At 42.3% G+C, this 19,062-nt stretch overlaps 1 protein-coding gene across 1 annotated transcript in view; it reads left to right on the top strand.

Moving 5' to 3' along the window:
* The window catches only part of SETDB2 (SET domain bifurcated histone lysine methyltransferase 2), a 1,110,478-nt gene that overhangs the window by 1,057,532 nt on the left and 33,884 nt on the right, over positions 1-19,062 (top strand). Inside the window, exons 38-39 of the mRNA XM_069203525.1 lie at positions 7,043-7,171; positions 14,677-14,748. Coding sequence (XP_069059626.1) covers positions 7,043-7,171; positions 14,677-14,748 — 201 coding nt within the window. The remainder of the gene's footprint in view (positions 1-7,042; positions 7,172-14,676; positions 14,749-19,062) is intronic.

Genomic DNA, 19,062 nt, shown 5'->3' with positions numbered 1-19,062 from the left:
ATGTCTCTCCAAAGTAACATTCCTGCTTCTTTTGAATCTTGTGTCTAAGGACTTAATTGCTGTTTCATACTCATCCTCAGTGCCATCACCCTCGCCCACAGCAGTTACAACAGTTACCTTAGGAATATACTTAAAAAATTTCCGCCCTTCATTACCCAAACAATGTTTCAAAATTGCAAATTTTCTTTTATGAGTGAAAGTTTCTCCCTCAAGGGCATCCAAATATGCTTCAAATGCCTCCTTCCATTGCTCCCAATCAGCATCTGGAGAAGCTGGATTTGGAACAAAAGGAGGAGGTGGAGAAATGGATTGCTGCATCATGAAAACAAAATAACGTAACAGGATATAAAGTTGTTATGTTGATTGGAGCGGAAAAATGTCAGATGAGATATGCCAAGGCGATAAAGAAAGGTGTGCGTATCACCGAGATACACGGGCTTTATACTGGTAAAATTGCAAAAATGCTTGTAACTTGTTACTAAAACCACGTTAAAGTGAGTGAAATTTAAGGTGTGCGCATCACCGTAACATTGTAGAAGGAAGCGCACGACGTATAGAGAGCAACACAGTACTCACGTGAATCCAAAGCCAAAACGAAAGAAGAAGCTGTACACAGAGACGAAAGAACTGGCGTCTTAGTCTTTTTAGAGACGCCAGGAGGAGCGGAGTAACTCCTCTAGTGCTGTCGTCAAAATCCTTGACAATTGCAAGCACGCTCCGTCAGGGACTAGCGTCTCCGTCTCCTAGGAGACGCCAGCAAGAGCGGAAATGGCTTCCTTGGAGTGGGGTTGCCAAGGAAACATTCGTCAAGCGCGAGCACTCTCCGCTTCAACAGCTAGCGCGAGCACGCTCTGCTTCAACGGCTACAGTCACGTCCGGGGAAATAAAGAATAAAAGAAAACCCCGAGACGTGGCCAAAAAGGAAGTAATGTCCCACGACGGCAGGAAGGAGTGGCGTTGGTACCAAGGCCAGGCGATTATGGTCGGATGGTTCCAAATACTTGCTTGTCGAGTACTTTACTCCAGGAATGTTGATAGCGGTCTTCAAGACAGGTAACCCTCGTCGCCACTGAAAGGATCTATGGTCCACACAGTTCCAGGTAAACAGGATATTTTATTATGTTCCAATAATCTTTACAGCTTCTTACTCCCGACCTCCTTCCACCGATCTCAGGCTCCAACTGCCTGCTTGCACACCATCCGTTTTCCCATTCCACATTCCAAAGTTCTCCGCGCGTCGGTTCCATAGCACGAGGAACCAGAGTGGCACGAAGAACTCATACCCAACAGATATCTCCCCCAAGTTATACATTTTGTGTCTGTTACTACATGGTATGAAGATGCGATTGAGCAATATAGTATTCCTCCACACTCCAGGATGAGAAACCGTGATGCCTGCTTGGTATCCTAAAGCATTAATAGCCAAGCGCAGGCTGCCAAATTACATTTCCTCTCAGGGGTGTGGATTGTAATAAAGTATCTACTTGCTTAAGAGAATAGATGCTTCAGAAATGTACTTGCCATGTACAAAATATACTTGTTCTATTTGGCACCATTCTATGAAGTGACGAATTATGACAGCATCCTCACTGCATCAGACCTATGATGATAACCTCGGAGTATGCTAGAGCTCATATTAGGTTACGGCTCGGCTTCTCGCAGGGCTCTGATTATACATCTTTCTCATTACACCAGACTCTGAACGTAGCAGGGCTCTGTTTATCTCAGATCTTTGAATGTCCAGATACTCCGTATATGCCGAGGTTCTGTATAGGCTAGCCTGCTGATCACAGTAGGTCTCTAAATATTCCACCACTTTCATTATGCCAGAGTTCTAATTTGTAGCAGAGTTTCATACTCTGTTTAGTTTCTAAGAAAGGAGCTTGTGAATTGCTCAGTCAGGGTAATATTTAAGCATTTCCGGGATTTCACATAATGGCATAGAAAATAAATGAACTCATATTGTACTCGCAGCACAGTGCCTTTGTTACCAACTGAGGAGCTAGCTGATTGACCGCAGTCTGAAATTCTCTCATGAACCATATTGAGTAATTCTTTTGCAGATCGCTTCAGCTCACTTTGATGCAATTCTTTTGCTTGCCATAATTTGTTGTGAGCGCATACTAAGTGCTATATTAAAGAGAGGACATTTTGATTTTACATCTAGATAAACTTGGCAAAGACTTAGCAAATTGGTATGGGGAGATTTATACATGTACGTTTGTCTCACACGTGCAGTAGTTGGCTTTGTATTCAAAAGGATTTAATTGCTTGAAGATTTATATATGGGCAAATGTGTTCACGTGGACAGGAAGTAGGCGGGATGTGGTCATTTTCTGGGCAGGAATTTTCTTTGAATTTGTGCACTCCCACAAACGTGCATGTTTAGCAGTATTTGCCAACTTCTGTCAAAACCCTTCCAAACGGGGGAAAGATCAGAAATATACCCTTTCCAAGGGCAAGAGTAACACTTTTTTCCAGGGTGGAAAGTAAGTTTCTCTTTGGCGGAATAGATTGCACTGGATAAAAAAACAAAGTTTTACCAAGCAAATCCACAGTTGCTTGGTAGATTACACATGTATATTTTATTATGCGACAGCGGAATTCAGTAAAATTTAATTGGCGTATCCCTGGAAACCTGCAGCAATAGCTGATTTCCATGCCTTCTTCTGTAACTTCTTGTGAATTGCTTAAAGTTTTAAATGTGCAACAATATAGGGTATTATATCTGCGGGTGCACTTCTACAACTTTCTTTAGAAATAGTGCCCCTATTGGTTTTACATTCATTTTCCAAGTATTTTTTATTTTTTAAATACTGGTATACATCAATCCTAACAGTCACAGCACAGTCTACGCTTTTTCAAAGGTGAGTGGAATACTGGAGTTATTGGTAAGGGGTAACAGTTAGGAATATATGTTTTGTAACCCAGTGAGTAGAGCTACTCAACACTTTGCTGAATAAGTTGTGTGCACAGAGTATAAGCAGTGAGCCAGCATCCAGAATTCTTTGCTGAATCACAAAATGCTTACAGTGCAAAGGAGGGTGACCCCAGTAAGCTGCAAATCGATCCTGCACTACCATAATGTACATGTAGAAGTCTAGCACTGCTATACCACCTTTCTCTAGATCCACAGCGAGTGTTCCCATCTAAGCTGAACCCGCCTGCATGCCCATAATAAACATAAAAGCGCCATTCTCAGCCTATGGAAACTTGAGGAATAAATACAGAAACTTTGGCAGAGGTTCCATCTTAATTATGGCTATTTACTCCACCCTTGAGACAGACCGTGTTATCCACCTAACTACCTGGGTTTGCAGTTTATCCAATGTTCAGCTGTAGTTCTAGTGAATCATACAACCTCTCTACCCAACGGCATGCCTAGACATTTCATATAATACAGTCACCACTGTAGTGGAAATTCACATTCAAGACCCAGCTCACTGAAAAAAGAGGAAGATTTCAGATTCATCCCAGTTACCTTTCTGTCTAGAAACCCCACCACATCTGATTACCTTTCATATTATTGACCATATATTGACCTCTATATTAGTATGTAGTATCACCTGGGTCAAGTGGAGCTGTTAGTGGTGTACACCTGACATTCATCTCTTCATGAGAATAGAATTCTCTAAGTGCATATGCCAGTGGCTCCACTGCGAGGGGAAAAAGGATCTGTAGCATGGGCAGCCCTGTCTGGTTCTACAGCCCAACATGATTGCCTCAGACAGCCACCCATTCACTGGTAACTGTGCATTGAGTATAGCAACTGGATCATTTAAGTATGTAATCCCCAATCGTGCAATTGAGCAGATTCTTGAATAAGAAAGGCCCGTCTAAGGAATTAAATTATTTCTCACATTCCAGGAAGAGAGCTATTGATAAGGTAAGTGGGCCAATAAGGTGTAACACATCGTAAAATGTACAGAGATTACGCATTGTGGACTGCTTTGGTATAATACTAGACTGACACAGTAAGATCATTTTAGGCATCAGGGCATTAGCCACTATTATGGTAGTCTTTCCTTATCACTATTTATCAAGGACAGTGAGCTGCATGACAAGCAGCTTTCTTGGCTCTTAAATGGTTCCATTAGCCTTGTTATGACTGCTTCCCTGACCATAGGAGGGAGCTCCCATGACCAAAGCGGGTCTACGTACATGGCCAGTAAATTGGATTAATCATATCCTTATTCTTGTCAGAATTTGACAGATGATCGATTTGTTCCTAGTGCTTTAGCACTAAACAATGCCTTGACTGCTTGTTCGATCTCTTCCAGGGATAAGGGGTGTTCTGCTGTTCACTGACCTCAGCATCTACCTGTACCGGTGCTACATCCTGTAGATACAGAGTTAGCTTTGCATCTGGTTCCATTAGTCTGTGTACATAAACTTGTGGGTAGTATTAGACAAAAGTGCACAGGATATTTTTGGTGGTGAAAGGCATCTTTCCATCAGGGGTGCTTATATGTCTTATTACAATCTGCCTCTTAGGCATTTTTAGGGTCCAAGCCAGAGTCTTACTGGATCTGCTCCTCTTACTGAACTGTCTCATCTATTCATTTCCCTCCAGTGTTCTATCCTGGTCTGCTATTTCACGGCTTTCTTGTAGAGTGTCTCTGATACCTCCCAATTTTCTTCCCATATGCATTGATTCACACCTCAACACTAAATCTGATAACTTGGTCTCGAGAGAGCTTAATTGGCCCCACAGTGCCATCAATACTTCTGCCTCGTTGGAAATACACATACCAATCATATGGACCATAAACACCTCTCATTTCGTCCTAGTGGCAGATATATGGCAACGCTAAACCGAAAATATTCAGAGATTAGTTTCCAGATATCTGCCCTCACAATCATCTTAGTGAGTCTGACCTGAATTGCTAAATCTGTCATCTAGGAGCAGGATGTGGACTCTAGAATTAATAGGATTAGGAAGTGGTAACATAGTGTCCTTGGCAAAGTCTTTTTTGTCTTTCGCCGAGTCTGCCATGTCTAAGGATATCAGCCAATTGTCTGTGCCTATATGTAGGGTGTTATCTACAATAAACAGGAGCTGCCCCTTCAGTCCCTATGGAAGCTGGACAAAAATAGAGACGGTAACAATGTTCCATAGAGCTAATCATTTGTTCCAAAATTACTTACAATTACTCCAGCCAGAATCAGCCAAGGCATGATAAATCACAAACTGTAAAAGAGAAAAGAAGGGCAAAGAACACCATGTAATGAAAATACTTCTTTACATATAAAAGTGAAAAAATCCAAAGAATGAAAAAGAGGTGTTCAGTGCAACATGTTGACATGCACTATAATATTTCAAATGGTAAATAATTGCTCCACAATATGTTCATTGCGAGCCCCGGAGACGTACAGTTAATCAAGATCAGAAAGTCATAATTAAAACAATGATAAAGATCTCATTTAATAGTGATAGGGCCCCAGTGGCTGGGTCAGTTGATGGTGCATCAAAATTAGGTATAATAAGGCATGAGCATAAAGAGCCTAAAAAAACAAAGGAAAATATAGTAATATTACTAGGACACATGGGAAACAGCATATGGCAAAACATGCCTTGGTGTTCAGAAAAGACTCTCAGGAGTACTGGTGAAAATTATTTTCTGACTAGAAATCCAATTTGCAAGGTCCCAAAAAACCTTGAATACAAATTATAGGTATGGCCTGCACAATAGTGCAATAGGTGCGAATATGTGAGTGAAAAAGATGTATTAGTTACACATGATGAAGGCTGGCAATTTTACAAGAGCAGCTTGAGACAACTGAAGAGTGTTTATTGGAATGAGATTTCACAATTAATGGGTACTACCACTGTGGACACAAATCATAAGGTACCTACCTATGAAGGGATGACCAGTTATGGAGTGGTAGGTATTGCAAACAGAATTTTTGTCAAGATGCCTAGGTTTTTCCACAGGACTTAGGTGTCATAATTTGCAGAGCCATAGTAGGATGGACAACAGTGGCAAACGACCCAAACCACCAGTTGTGGCCCAGAAGCCCCTGTCTGCCCTGTGGCTGCTAAACGGTGTCTGAAAGTTATTATATATTTAAGTATGACATAGCTTACTGGTGGGATCCGCCCCTATTCCTTTTTGAATGATTAGTCTACAGCAGTTTATTTACGTCCGGTAAAATATCCTCTATTGGATACCTGAAATGTTATTTCCACAGACGGACATGATGTTGAGGCCTCTGTTTTGAGACACAAAAATAACAATGCTAATTGCTAAATGCAGGTTGAGAATGAGAAGGGCTGCAGTCAACCAAATTCTTAAAATCATTCCAAAGTCTGACAAACGCCATTCCAGTGCCTCTCCAAGGGCATAGACTAGTCTGTTTTGGAAGATCTACTTTTATGTCAGGGAATCAGAGATGTTATTAGAAGCTGTCTTTTGATTTGCATATCTAAGAATTGTCTATTGGACAGTGACCTGCAGTTTGCCTGCTTCATTGGGTCCTTGCTGCTTAAGTTTTGGCTTAATGTAGAATACCCTCTGAGTAAGAGGTAAGGAGTGCACCATACTGAATGATAGCAGGAGAAGCGATGCAAGGAGGGAGCTTGTAAACATGCTAGGTCTCATGGCTCTGATGATTCTCTAGCCAAAGAGATAGACTTATTTATTTCAGCAGACGTTTTTATGGAGAGTACTGTTGATTTTGCAGAATCTCAGTTTAGTAGTTTTTGGACTTGAAATACGCATAAAAGAGGGGTGACCGACTGTTCTTGATTGAAAGTGGGACCACAGACTGTTGTCTTCAGCGAAGGGATCAGCCTCCGATTTGCAGAGCTCCTGGGAGCTTTTTTTGCCATTTGACTTGCTTGGTTGTTGATTACTAAGTGTGCGGTATTGTTGTGTTTAATTGTACCCAGATCTGCATGCAGCACACAGTATTTGCTTGGATTTGTTTAATTTCTAAATAAAGGTCTCTGAAGGCTTATTTTGGACATAGGTATTTGAACAATTCTTGAAAGGTGTATATTGGCTGAAACATATCTCATAATTTTAATATTTCATTGCAGACTTGAAAGGAAGAGATTTCTGGAATTTATGTAGCAAGGAGAACTGCATAGAAGCCTTGCTCAAAAAAATGAAAGCATCAGTTGAAACCAATATAGAGAACATCCTGCATCAAAATGCATCAGAAGAAGGTAAGGTACACAGTATTTTGATTTTTACACCTCTGATCGATTAAATATGGATGCATATTGGTTATTGTAGCAATTGAAATAAATTATGCAGTCCGTTTTGTGAGCTACAAGTCCGGTAGAAAATGGCTATGAGGAAGCTTTGAGTGCGGACATTATAAATATCAGTTTTCCATCCATTAGCTCCCTTCTTTGGCTGGGATATAGATAAATGTGCCTCACATGTTCGTCAACCTTCCTCTGGTCTATGTGGTGTACAGGGTTACAGCGCCAGAAGCCATGGATTGCTGTACAAATCAAGTATGTTTGATTGGCTTTTCCGAAGGATAACATGAATTTAATGTTTCTTTATCATCAGATCTTCTTTGATGCTCAGAAACATTAGAATATTTAGTCATGTGCAGGATCTTAGAAAATATTTGTTTCCATAGATTAAATCTTTATTTTTTAACTGAGCTCATCAAGTTTAACATGCCTACAGGATGAGTCATGTTCATTTTTTTTATTAGTAAGCAAAGCATAATTAACCGTATGCAGCATAAACTACACTTAACTGAAAACATCACTTTGGATCCCATCAAAAAGGAGAAAAAGAAAGCAGCATTGCATTCCTCGTTATGAAAGATTCTACAAGCTCCACCGTTCCAGACTTCACTTCAGTTTCATCTAGGCAAATCATGAGTCCGCTCTCTGGAGCACGACACGCTGAACCCAGCCATTTCTTCTTGGTGCTATTTTCTGTCATGTAAATCCTTTTTAACGTTTTTGACGTAACCAGGCTTTTTAAGGTATCAACTGCCTGAAGCACCATTTTTCTGTAGAGCATGGAGTTTAGTTTTTGTAAAAGTAGCATATTTGTGTAGTTGTCTTTTTAGGTACTAGGCCATTTTCTTTCACAAGTGTCATTTCTTTTAGTTAGAAGCTTCAGACTGATGAATACCGATTATGTGCTTTCATTTCATACTCACACCAATAAGAAGCTTGTCTGACAACTAAGGGCCTCACTTCGAGTTTGGCAGTCCCACCACAGGACCCCCAAACTCACAGGGGGTCACCACCGCCACGGCAATGACTCTCCACTGTATGTTTTACAATGTTCCTGCCGGGCTGACCGGTGGGAATATTGTAATACGCATTCCATAGGAAGATCAGGTCTCTGTGTAAATGGCCCAATTGGGATCAGAGATTCATGTCTCAGGTGTAGCATCTTCCTAAGCCCTGGAGAATGCAAATAGATTACGTCACACATGGGAGCTACGGTTGAGCATGTCTTTATTCTCCAACATCCATTCACCCACTGCTCCTTACATCCTGCTTCCCAGAACCACACCCTGACACCACTCCTGCATATCACATTGTTCCTGTTCAGAGTCCGCCTAGAACCACAAAGTTACTAGTGCGTATGGCATCAATATGCTACATCTCCCTCTTTGTTAAATAAAAGGTGGCAGGTATCATTTAAAATCACATCTCCTCAATCAGTCTGCAAGGACTTCCCCAGTTTGTGTACAATCTCATCGTCATACTCATGCAGCCTCAACCCCCGTCTTTTTATGCGAGGAGGCATCTTAGCCTTCGGGTTTCCAAAGATAGCAGCCAATGAATGGTGGTCCGTGATGACAGTACATTTTTCCCCATAGATGAATACATGAAAATGTTTGGAGGCCCACACCACAGCCACACTCTCCTTCTCTGGCTGAGAGTAGGCACGTTCTGTTTCAGACAGGCTTCGACTGGCATAGGCAATAATCTGTCTCCAAGCGTTCGGATGGCCATTGTGTTGAGAAAGAGTTGCCTCCAGCGGGCTTGCATCTATGGTGGCTTTGGTATGCAGCTTGGGCTTGAAGTAGGCCTTTTCAGTTGCATATTCAATTGCATGTTTTACTTCTTTGCAAGTGGATGACAGTGCTTGCACCTTGTCTGGATCAGGAGTTGTTCTCCCATCAGAGAATATGTGCCCAAAATAAACATACTTTTGTTTTTGTGAAATTCACATTTCACTGCATTTAAAGTGAAACCTGCACCAGCAAGCAACTAGCACACTTGAGTGAGGGCTTTGTTGTGCTCCTTCTGGGTTCTCCCAAAGACCAGTATGTCATCACTGTAATTGAAAGCATGTGCAACAGGTTGGATGACCCTGCAGATAACATCCTGAAGTATCTCAGCAGAGGAAGGTTCTCCAAACTTCAGTCTCTTGTATCTGAACAAACCAACTTGAGTGGAAAAGGTGTTAATATATCTGCAGTTCTTTTCTAAATCGTGTTGGTGGTACCCTTTGTTTAGTTCAAGACGGGAAAAGGCTTTAACTTAGTTCAGTTGAATGATCATGTCCGCTATATGGGGACAAGAGTGTCTCTCCCTCTCAATGGCTGTTTGACTGGCGCATATCAACACAAATGCGCACTGCTCCGCTACTGTCTTTTTTGGTACAACTGCTATGGGTGAAACCTATGGCGTGGGGCCTGTGGAACGTTCAATTATGTAATGTTATATTATGTTGCTATAACTTGTAGAGCATACATACACCCACCCGTTTCTTGGTGCTGAAGACACTAACCCAACACAGAATATTATTGATATGCTTGCTTAAAGAGCCAGGTCTTCAACATCGGTCTGAATTTCCCATAGTTGGGAGTAGCCGAGTTCCAAGGGCAAGTAGTTCCAAATGCGAGTGGCAGTGACTGAGAATCTGGTCCCACTTGTCCTTTTCATATTAAATTGAGGAATCACTAGATAGTGTAGATGGGTCGATCTGAGATTTCTAAAGTGGATGTACTTTTTGATGCAAAATGTTTTAAAAGTGCTGCCAACTCTTTCTATTCAGATTCTTGCTGATGAAACACATCTCTACGGTGATGCTGGACAACCGGACAAATGTCCTCATTGACATGAAGCTGTACTTTGATTTTCTTGAGCTCTCCCAAACTACTAAATAGCAACGGGAATTGGCTCATAATCTCAGGCTGAGCATATAGATTGTATTTGAAAGATATTAACCCCCTTTCTGTTGCTGTGGAAAAACTAATCAAACATGCAGAAGATGAGATTCCTTGTTGGACATGAATGGTTGCTCGTAATGATATAGTTTTTGTTGCATTGTTGCTGTGAATGACTCTTGGCTTTGTATCAGTCCGAAAGCTGCCCAGGCTTGGTGTCTGAAGGAGTGAGGCGTAGCACAGGCGAGTGACTGTTGAATTTTTCCACTAGCACAATATTAATCAATGTCCCACTGTTAATGATGAAGGATAAGGGGTGACTGTTTACCTTCAATGTAATTCTGGAACAGTGATTGAAAGAAGTTCGACACTGTGTTGTTTTTTAACTTTGAATTTGTTCACAGGCAGCTAACCCAGGCTTTCGGTGGACATCATTAGCATGCAACCATTGTCTTCGCTGGTACTCAATAGCGACATTGAAAAACCTTTGTACAACAAACTTGATGATGATTTATTTTGCTTGGACTCTACTTGTTGTTGCTGATGTGGTTTTTGGTTTTGTGTGCGTGGCGAGAGTTCTTCTGGTATGTTCTTGCATCCATCTTTTCTTTCCGTCGTGATGCACTTAATATTTCCTTAGCTCGACACACAATTATGAAGTGGTTCTCTTTTTTCCACAAGCCTCACAGTTTTGCCGTAGGGCTGGACATTTGCCTTTATGGAGAAATGACAGTCCACATCAGAAGCATAGTTTTGTTTTCTTCAGTGATGTCAACTTACGTGCATGTTTTGTGCTTGCTTCTCATGGTCAACACTGATTCATTGTGCAGTGTCCGTGCTTCCATGTCAGCAGCTTGTCATTCTGCTTGTTCTTCTGCTCTCACTGCCATCAGCATTTTCTCTGGACTGAGAGTCTCTCTCAACATGGCCTTTCTAAAAGAATCTGAAAGGCAGCCATCAATGATTCTGAGGGGCATGGTTTCTTCATCGGCAAAGTCACAGAACTTGCAATGTTTATTAAGTGAGTCAGGTCTCACAACAAACTTATCCATTGTTTCACCAGTCCATTGTTGTGCTTTCTTGAAGATTTATGTTTCATAATCAATATTCGGCATTGGATTGAACTCGACTTCCAGAGCTGCTTTCACCTTTCATGACGATGTTGCATCAGTCTGTGAAAGTATCTTTAGCGCTTCTTTCACTCCATCACATGCAAGGTTTTTCAAATATTTGATGATTTTCTTATCTTCTTCCTCCAGAGAATGTATGAAGTCATCAAATGTTTCAATCCATGCAGTCCACCTGGCACCAGTGTTCTGTTTCTTGGATGTGTCGCATGGTGGTGATGGCTTCAAGAACACAGCTTCATTGTATTTCATACTCACTTCTGTCACTATTGTGTTAGCATGTGTTGTTCAACTGATTTTGCTGTGCCGGGTGACTTAGACAACCTCTGCAAGCATCAGCTGCATGCAGAGGCCTACATCACAGTATGCTTCAATCCCACCTGAATGTGATTATGCTATCTGTTTCTAGTACCTTGTTGGCGTTATGGTTGTTTTCTTGCTTCGGCTGAATAGTTGCTCTATGTTCGGGGTGCGGCACAGCGTCTCTGCTGACAACCACACTGGCGGTATTGGCGGGCGTTTTGAATACGTCCCTCTGCTGTGCATTCGATTGGTTCAACGGCCTTCAAAGCAGGCATTTGACTCCATGTGTGCCTGTAGCAGATGCTTTACATTGATTCTGGGTACACGCGGCATGCATAAGCAGTTTGCAGTACCATTGCAAAATCTCTGGGGAGTAGTCTTGTTTTCAACAGGCATGTTATCCTCTACTTTTTGCCATTTGTAGTGTCTTCTCCAGACCTGGAACATACAAATAGATTACGCCACACACGGAGATGCAGTTGAGCCAACATCCATTCACCCACTGCTCATTACAACATGCATCCCAGAACCACACCTCCCCTGCATATCACGTAGTTCCTATTCAGAGTCTGCACAGAACCACAAAGGTCCTAGTGGATAAAGAGGATTTTACCTTCTTAGTACTAAGTTCTGAGTATTCCCCAAAGATGCGGAGTATCTGTAGGGCCCGAATCATGGAACTTAGCCAGGCATATCAAGCAATCATCTGTTTATAGGGCAACACTGTCTACAATATTTTGGCTGTCCACTCAAAGCACCACATCGGTGCATCTTTCCTGAGCCATCCAGCCAAGCGTTCAGTCGTCACCATAAAAAGTGGCCAATGGGCAAGGAAAACATAGCTAATATTGAGGTTCCTATTTTCAGCCGCGTTACCAGGTCTGTGTACAGCACTCAATCCCAGCCAATGAATCTAGGGAAAAAACAATTTTTTGTCAGTAGGGTGAACGTGCTCCAACTAGCCTATCAGTTAGTGTGATGGCAATGTATACCCTCCAGATGTTATGAAGAGTGATTCGATGGGGCATATACCTGATGTAGACAATATATTTTAAGTGTTTAGTCTGCAGAGGCACCAACTCAGGATTTAAATCTTACCACAGTGGTTAGCGATGGCTTTACTAATAAGAATGTGCTTCTTCCCAAACTATCCCTTTTTAGCAACATTAGGATAATGACAAACTGGTGAAAAAAACATAACGTTTTAACCTAAACCATGCAAGTTTCATGCAGCTCTTTGATGATAGTTTATAGATCACTGTACTGTATTTGGATTGTTACTTATGAACTGCAAGTAACAAAAGGATCTGTGTGACAAAAGTAGTAACCCGCTGAGCTACCTGCATAAAATACAGTTCTGTGAACAGCATGGTACCACGCTCTTCGCAGCAGGCATGTTAACCCTCTATGCTACTTTATGATGACTCAAAACTGCCAATAGACAAAACTCCAATCTCTCTCAAGCGGGAACATTTATCACTAGATTTATCTTGACATTTTTAATGTTGGCTGAAAACTGCTAAACACAGAAAGGATTCTGCAGGTGCTTTTAAACCCATAAGTCATTACAAAACACAGCGCCCGGAATAGCTACACCGGTTGCACTGCCCTAAAGCCGCCCAAGACTATGTAGAGAAAGACGACAAAAGTTTTTGGCATTCTTCAATTAATATTCTCAATAAAATGCCTCAACGCCTTATCTTTACCAGGGCACCAGCAATGTCCCATCGCAAAGTTTTGGAAGGGCCAAGGGATGGGTGACAGGTCGACATCAAGGGTGAAAATGCATTGTCACTGTACTCTTGTAAGGATGTATGTCCCATATAATGCATGAGTTTGTTGAACGTCACATGACTTGACTCTCAGAGACATTTGATGGGATAATGCACAACCTGCCAATGACAGTTACAAGGAGCACCTATTAAGTGAGGGCGAGAATATACATCTCCTAAGAATCACAGGGATAATAGGAACAGGGCTACAATCCGTATTGTCCCATAAAATTCCCAATAGCTCCACAAGGTTAATGATATGGCATGGGCTGCATTATATAAAAAATTGTAACATAACATATTTAAAACCTTTGACTAATCCCTAGATTCCTTACATAAGTTATGTAAGGTTGTGTGTCAGTTTAATCATGAAAATTCTCAATTTTGCGTGATTCAGTTTCTGCTTTTCCAGTCCTCCCTAAGATTTTTCTTCTGCAAAATGTATTTAACAATAAATCGATGATGATAGTGATTAGTACAAATTTATGCAGAGATGCGCTGGCATTTTGAACTCCTCATTTTGGCAGCTATATCATAAGTTCTCACTAGGTAAAATGGGCTGGACATTCTGGACATATTAGAATGTTGATTAATATCTTTATGTAGGCTGTCAAGTCAACCTAGTATAGTGATGGAGAAAGTGTAAGAATAATGACAACTTGGCCATAATTGAAAAAGGCATAAAGAAAAAATAATATGGGAAGTACAAGAGAGAAAGATGTGGTGAATTGATGGGGAGCACAAAAGAGAGGGAGAAGAAAGGCAGAACATGAGATGGCAGAAAAGGAGAAGAAAGAAAAACTAATTAAAAAAAAAAGAACAGAACAAAAATATTAAGGAAAACGGATAATAAAGAAAGCAAATCCAAAGAAGAAATTAAGCAAAAAATGGGAGGAACACAGAAAAAATGGATGGAAGAAACAAAGAAAATAAGAAAGAAAAGAACACATACAAAATGAGAAAAAAGAAGAGAAGAAAAAGTAAAACACTAAGTAAAGGGTAGGAGAAATAAAGAAGGAATGAACAAATTAAAGGGTTTAATTAAGAAGGAAGGAAGCCAAAAAATAACACAGAAATGGAAGATAGAAGGAAGGGGAGAAGAAAGAAAAGTGAAACAAGAAATTTAATAGGTAAAAATAAGGGAAGGAAAAGTATAATGAAAGAAAGATGAACATAAATATGGAAAGAAGGGGCAGTGGAAAGAAGAGTTTAAAATAATGAAATGTGGGAGACTAAAGGAATTGGGGGGAAAAGTGGGAAACAAAGGAGTAAGTAAATAGAGGGAAATTCATAGACACAATATATGATCATGATTTATTTCAAAATAGTGTGTGAATGCATAAATATTAATAAGGACGTTTTATTTTCAGACTATGAACAAGCGTTTAATGTCCTGAAAGCTACAGGATGTCTTCAAAATATTGCTAAAGAAGTAAAACAAGGTAAGATTGTCTGGTTCTGTATGATTATTCTCAACCCACTCTAAAGCTTCTCAATATTTAAATTATTTGATAACATATGTACCTGTCACTTCTATTTCACGTGATCCCATTGACCGTGAAAGATTTAAGCTATTTGTATTTTATACTTCTGGAAGTATAAAAGACAAAGAGGAGATGAGCCCCTGTGGCTATATCTGCCGACTTTGGAAGTAGGGGCCATATTTACAAGAAATGATGCTTTGCTGCGTTGGGCAGCGATGCATCAAAATTATTTACGATGCACAGGATTACGTTACGACACCAAAAATGTGCGATATTTACAATACGGGGCAAAGTGACGCAAGTACCCAAGGTGCGTCAGAAATTCTGATGCATCTGTGCTGAACTTTTTTGTAACGATTCTGCCCGAAAAGTGGTGCATTGCTGAAGTTGGCCTCATAACTGCTGCAAATTCAGTCATGCATCAAAATGTAGAGGTGCTGCATCAGCCTAATGTTGTAGGACAAATTGAAAAGACTGTAAAATGGTGGAATAACACCATCTACACTTTTTCATTGGTCATGGATGTAAGAGGGTATGCATGCAATGTCTGTGTCGCATTACAGTAGGCTTAGTGTACTTATGTGCATGTAGAGACCTAAGTATGTGTGACATAGTGAGTGACAGTGTGATGTAAGTGAATACAAGTATATGTTGGAATGTGAAGTAGCAATACATATTTTACCCACCTTATGTGTGTACTTGCCTGTTGTCCTTTCAGAGTACACAGACGTGGGGAACTCCTCCTCCATGGAGAAGTGACAATTCTGGCATGTCCCTTACAAAAAGTACACAGCGTCTCATAGCCTTGCTACAGTTGATGATGAAATTATAGGTGCCATGGTCCCAGCTTCGTCAAGGGATCCTACAGCATTATTCTCACACAGATGTAGACCCACTACTAGTAGAGGGGAAGTGAAATACAGACATATTCCAGTGTGCAAAGTGACTTCAGCTGGTCAGATTCTAATTGAAAAGCCACTATTCCAATTGAAAAACCACTACATCATTTTTACATCTCGGTTAAGCAGGTGTAGGAATTCTGACACATTTAAGACATTTGCCAAAGATGCATCATTTTGGTAAAAACATGTAAATATGGATGCGTTAGTCTGCATGGTATGTTAAAAGGGAACGCATACCTTGCATATGATTACTGTAACCTGACGCAGCCCATTGTAGTACAGGTAAAATACGACATAGGACAGAGAAAAGTGATGCATTAAGCCTAATGTGTCACTTTGTAAATATGGAGCACTGAATGTGCAGCAGCACAAACTCCTTGTGAATATGCCCCGAGGTTTGAATCCCCCGCCTCTGCTCGACATCATGTGATTTTAAGCCGATCAGTTCATCTCCTGGTGCCCCAAAAATGTGTAACATATTTTGATGCTCAAGTAGAGCACTTCAAAGCCCTCGGGCCAAATTTGTGCTATCCAAAAACATAAAGAATAAACCTAATGAATCATTTGGCTGATGTTGAAGTCTCCTTTCTTAATATTGGCTGACACATTACTGCAGTCACATGCTCATTTTAATTTTGTTAAGCAGCAAATCATGTAGATTGCCAACATTGCTGCAATAACACTTTTAAGACGCCATAAATAAATAGTTCGATGGCATCTGTCGCTGTAGATACGCATGTTTTGCAATAGCTCGCCATCTGGTGTTGGGCCGGAGTGTTACAAGTTGTTTTTCTTCGAAGAAGTCTTTCGAGTCACGGGACCGAGTGACTCCTCCTTTTGTCTCCATTGCGCATGGGCGTCGACTCCATCTTCGATTGTTTTTTTTCCGCCATCGGGTTCGGACGTGTTCCTGTCGCTCCGAGTTTCGGAACGGAAAATTAGCTAATTTCAGAAGATTTTCGTCGGTATTGTTGCGTTCGGGATCGGCGTACTTAGATTCAACACCGCATCGAAGAGCTCCGGTGCCCTTCGGGGTAGTTTTTCGATCCCCCGTCGGGGCCTGGTCGGCCCGACCGCGTGCTGAAGAACGCCGATGGAACGGACCCCGTTCCGTTTCTGCCCCAAATGCCACAATAAATACCCCTATACAGACCAACACTTGGTCTGTAACCTGTGCCTGTCACCTGAGCACAGTGAAGACACCTGCGAGGCCTGTCGTGCGTTCCGGTCCCGAAAGACACTCCGAGACCGTCGAGCCAGAAGACTTCAGATGGCGTCCGCGCCGACAGCCTACCGAGAGTTCGAGGAGCAGGAAGAGGAAGGTACCTTCTCGATCCAAGAATCGGACTCCGAAGGATTCGACGATACACAAACCGTGAGTAAGACGTCGAAAACCACTCAGAGGAAGATTTACAAGGCCCAGGGGACGCCACTGCCACCAGGCCATGGCTCCACCCATAAATTCGGTGACCGACCGTCGGCACCGAAAAAGGCCCAAACAGTGCCGAGATCGTCCGACTCCGGTCGAGACACCGGCACGCAGCCTTCTCGGGACCGAGAAAGTGCTGGAGACAAGCCTCGACACCGAGATGCCGGTGTGGACACGGCTCGACGCCGAGACAGCGGCACCGAAGAAGATCGACGCCGAGAGGTTTCGGCCCCGAAAAAGAAAAAAGTCACCTCAGAGCCGAAAAAACACGCAGACAGGGTTTCGGTGCCGAAACAAACTGCAAGCGACCCAGCTTCAGGCTCTTATACAGAAGAGCACTCGCTAACCTCCCAAATGCAAAAGCATAGGTTTGAGGAAGAGCTACAATCAACTGATGTGGACCATACGCAAAAGCGTATCTTCATACAGCAGGGGACAGGAAAAATAAGCACCCTTCCCCCCATTAGAAGAAAGAGAAGGTTGGAGTTCCAAACTGAACAGACACCACAACCAAAAGTGGTGAAAAGAGTTACCCCACCACCCTCTCCTCCGCCCGTGATTAACGTCTCACCAGCACGAACTCCATCACACTCCCCAGCTCACACCACCATAAGCCAGGGTGACCAAGATCAAGACGCATGGGACCTATACGACGCCCCAGTGTCAGATAACAGTCCGGAGGCATACCCTACGAAGCCATCTCCACCAGAAGACAGCACCGCGTATTCTCAAGTGGTGGCTAGAGCAGCACAATTTCACAACGTAAGCCTCCACTCAGAACAGGTCGAGGATGATTTTTTATTCAACACACTCTCCTCCACCCACAGCTCCTACCAAAGCCTGCCTATGCTCCCTGGTATGCTCCGGCACGCGAAAGAAATCTTTAAGGAGCCGGTCAAAAGTAGGGCAATCACACCAAGGGTGGAAAAAAAGTATAAGGCGCCTCCTACAGACCCGGTTTTCATCACTACACAGCTGCCACCAGACTCTGTCGTTGTAGGAGCAGCTAGAAAAAGGGCCAACTCTCACACATCTGGAGATGCACCACCCCCAGATAAAGAAAGCCGCAAGTTCGATGCAGCTGGTAAAAGAGTCGCAGCACAAGCTGCAAACCAGTGGCGCATCGCGAACTCCCAGGCACTACTTGCGCGCTATGACAGAGCCCACTGGGACGAGATGCAACATCTCATTGAACATCTGCCCAAGGACTTACAAAATAGGGCAAAACAAGTGGTTGAGGAGGGACAGACCACTTCCAACAACCAGATCCGCTCCTCCATGGACGCTGCAGATACAGCTGCACGGACAATTAATACATCTGTAACTATCAGAAGGCATGCATGGCTCCGAACGTCTGGATTTAAACCAGAGATTCAACAAGCAGTTCTCAATATGCCTTTTAATGAAAAAGAACTGTTCGGTCCAGAAGTGGACACAGCGATTGAGAAACTCAAAAAAGATACGGACACTGCCAAAGCCATGGGCGCACTCTACTCCCCGCAGAGCAGAGGGAATTACAGCACATTCCGTAAAACACCCTTTCGAGGGGGGTTTCGGGGTCAGAGCACACAAGCCAGCACCTCACAAGCAACACCGTCCAGTTACCAGGGACAGTATAGAGGAGGTTTTCGGGGACAATATAGAGGAGGGCAATTCCCTAGAAATAGAGGAAGATTTCAGAGCCCCAAAACCCCTACTACTAAACAGTGACTCACGTGTCACTCACCCCCTCCACACAACACCAGTGGGGGGAAGAATAAGTCATTATTACAAAGCATGGGAGGAAATCACTACAGACACTTGGGTTCTAGCAATTATCCAACATGGTTATTGCATAGAATTTCTACAATTCCCTCCAAACATACCACCAAAAGCACAAAATTTGACAACACACCATTCCAATCTCCTGGAGATAGAAGTGCAGGCACTATTGCAAAAGAA

The sequence above is a fragment of the Pleurodeles waltl genome, chromosome 8 (assembly GCF_031143425.1).
Source record: "Pleurodeles waltl isolate 20211129_DDA chromosome 8, aPleWal1.hap1.20221129, whole genome shotgun sequence".
NCBI classification, from domain to species: domain Eukaryota; kingdom Metazoa; phylum Chordata; class Amphibia; order Caudata; family Salamandridae; genus Pleurodeles; species Pleurodeles waltl.
This window is presented reverse-complemented; position numbering and strand designations above follow the sequence as displayed.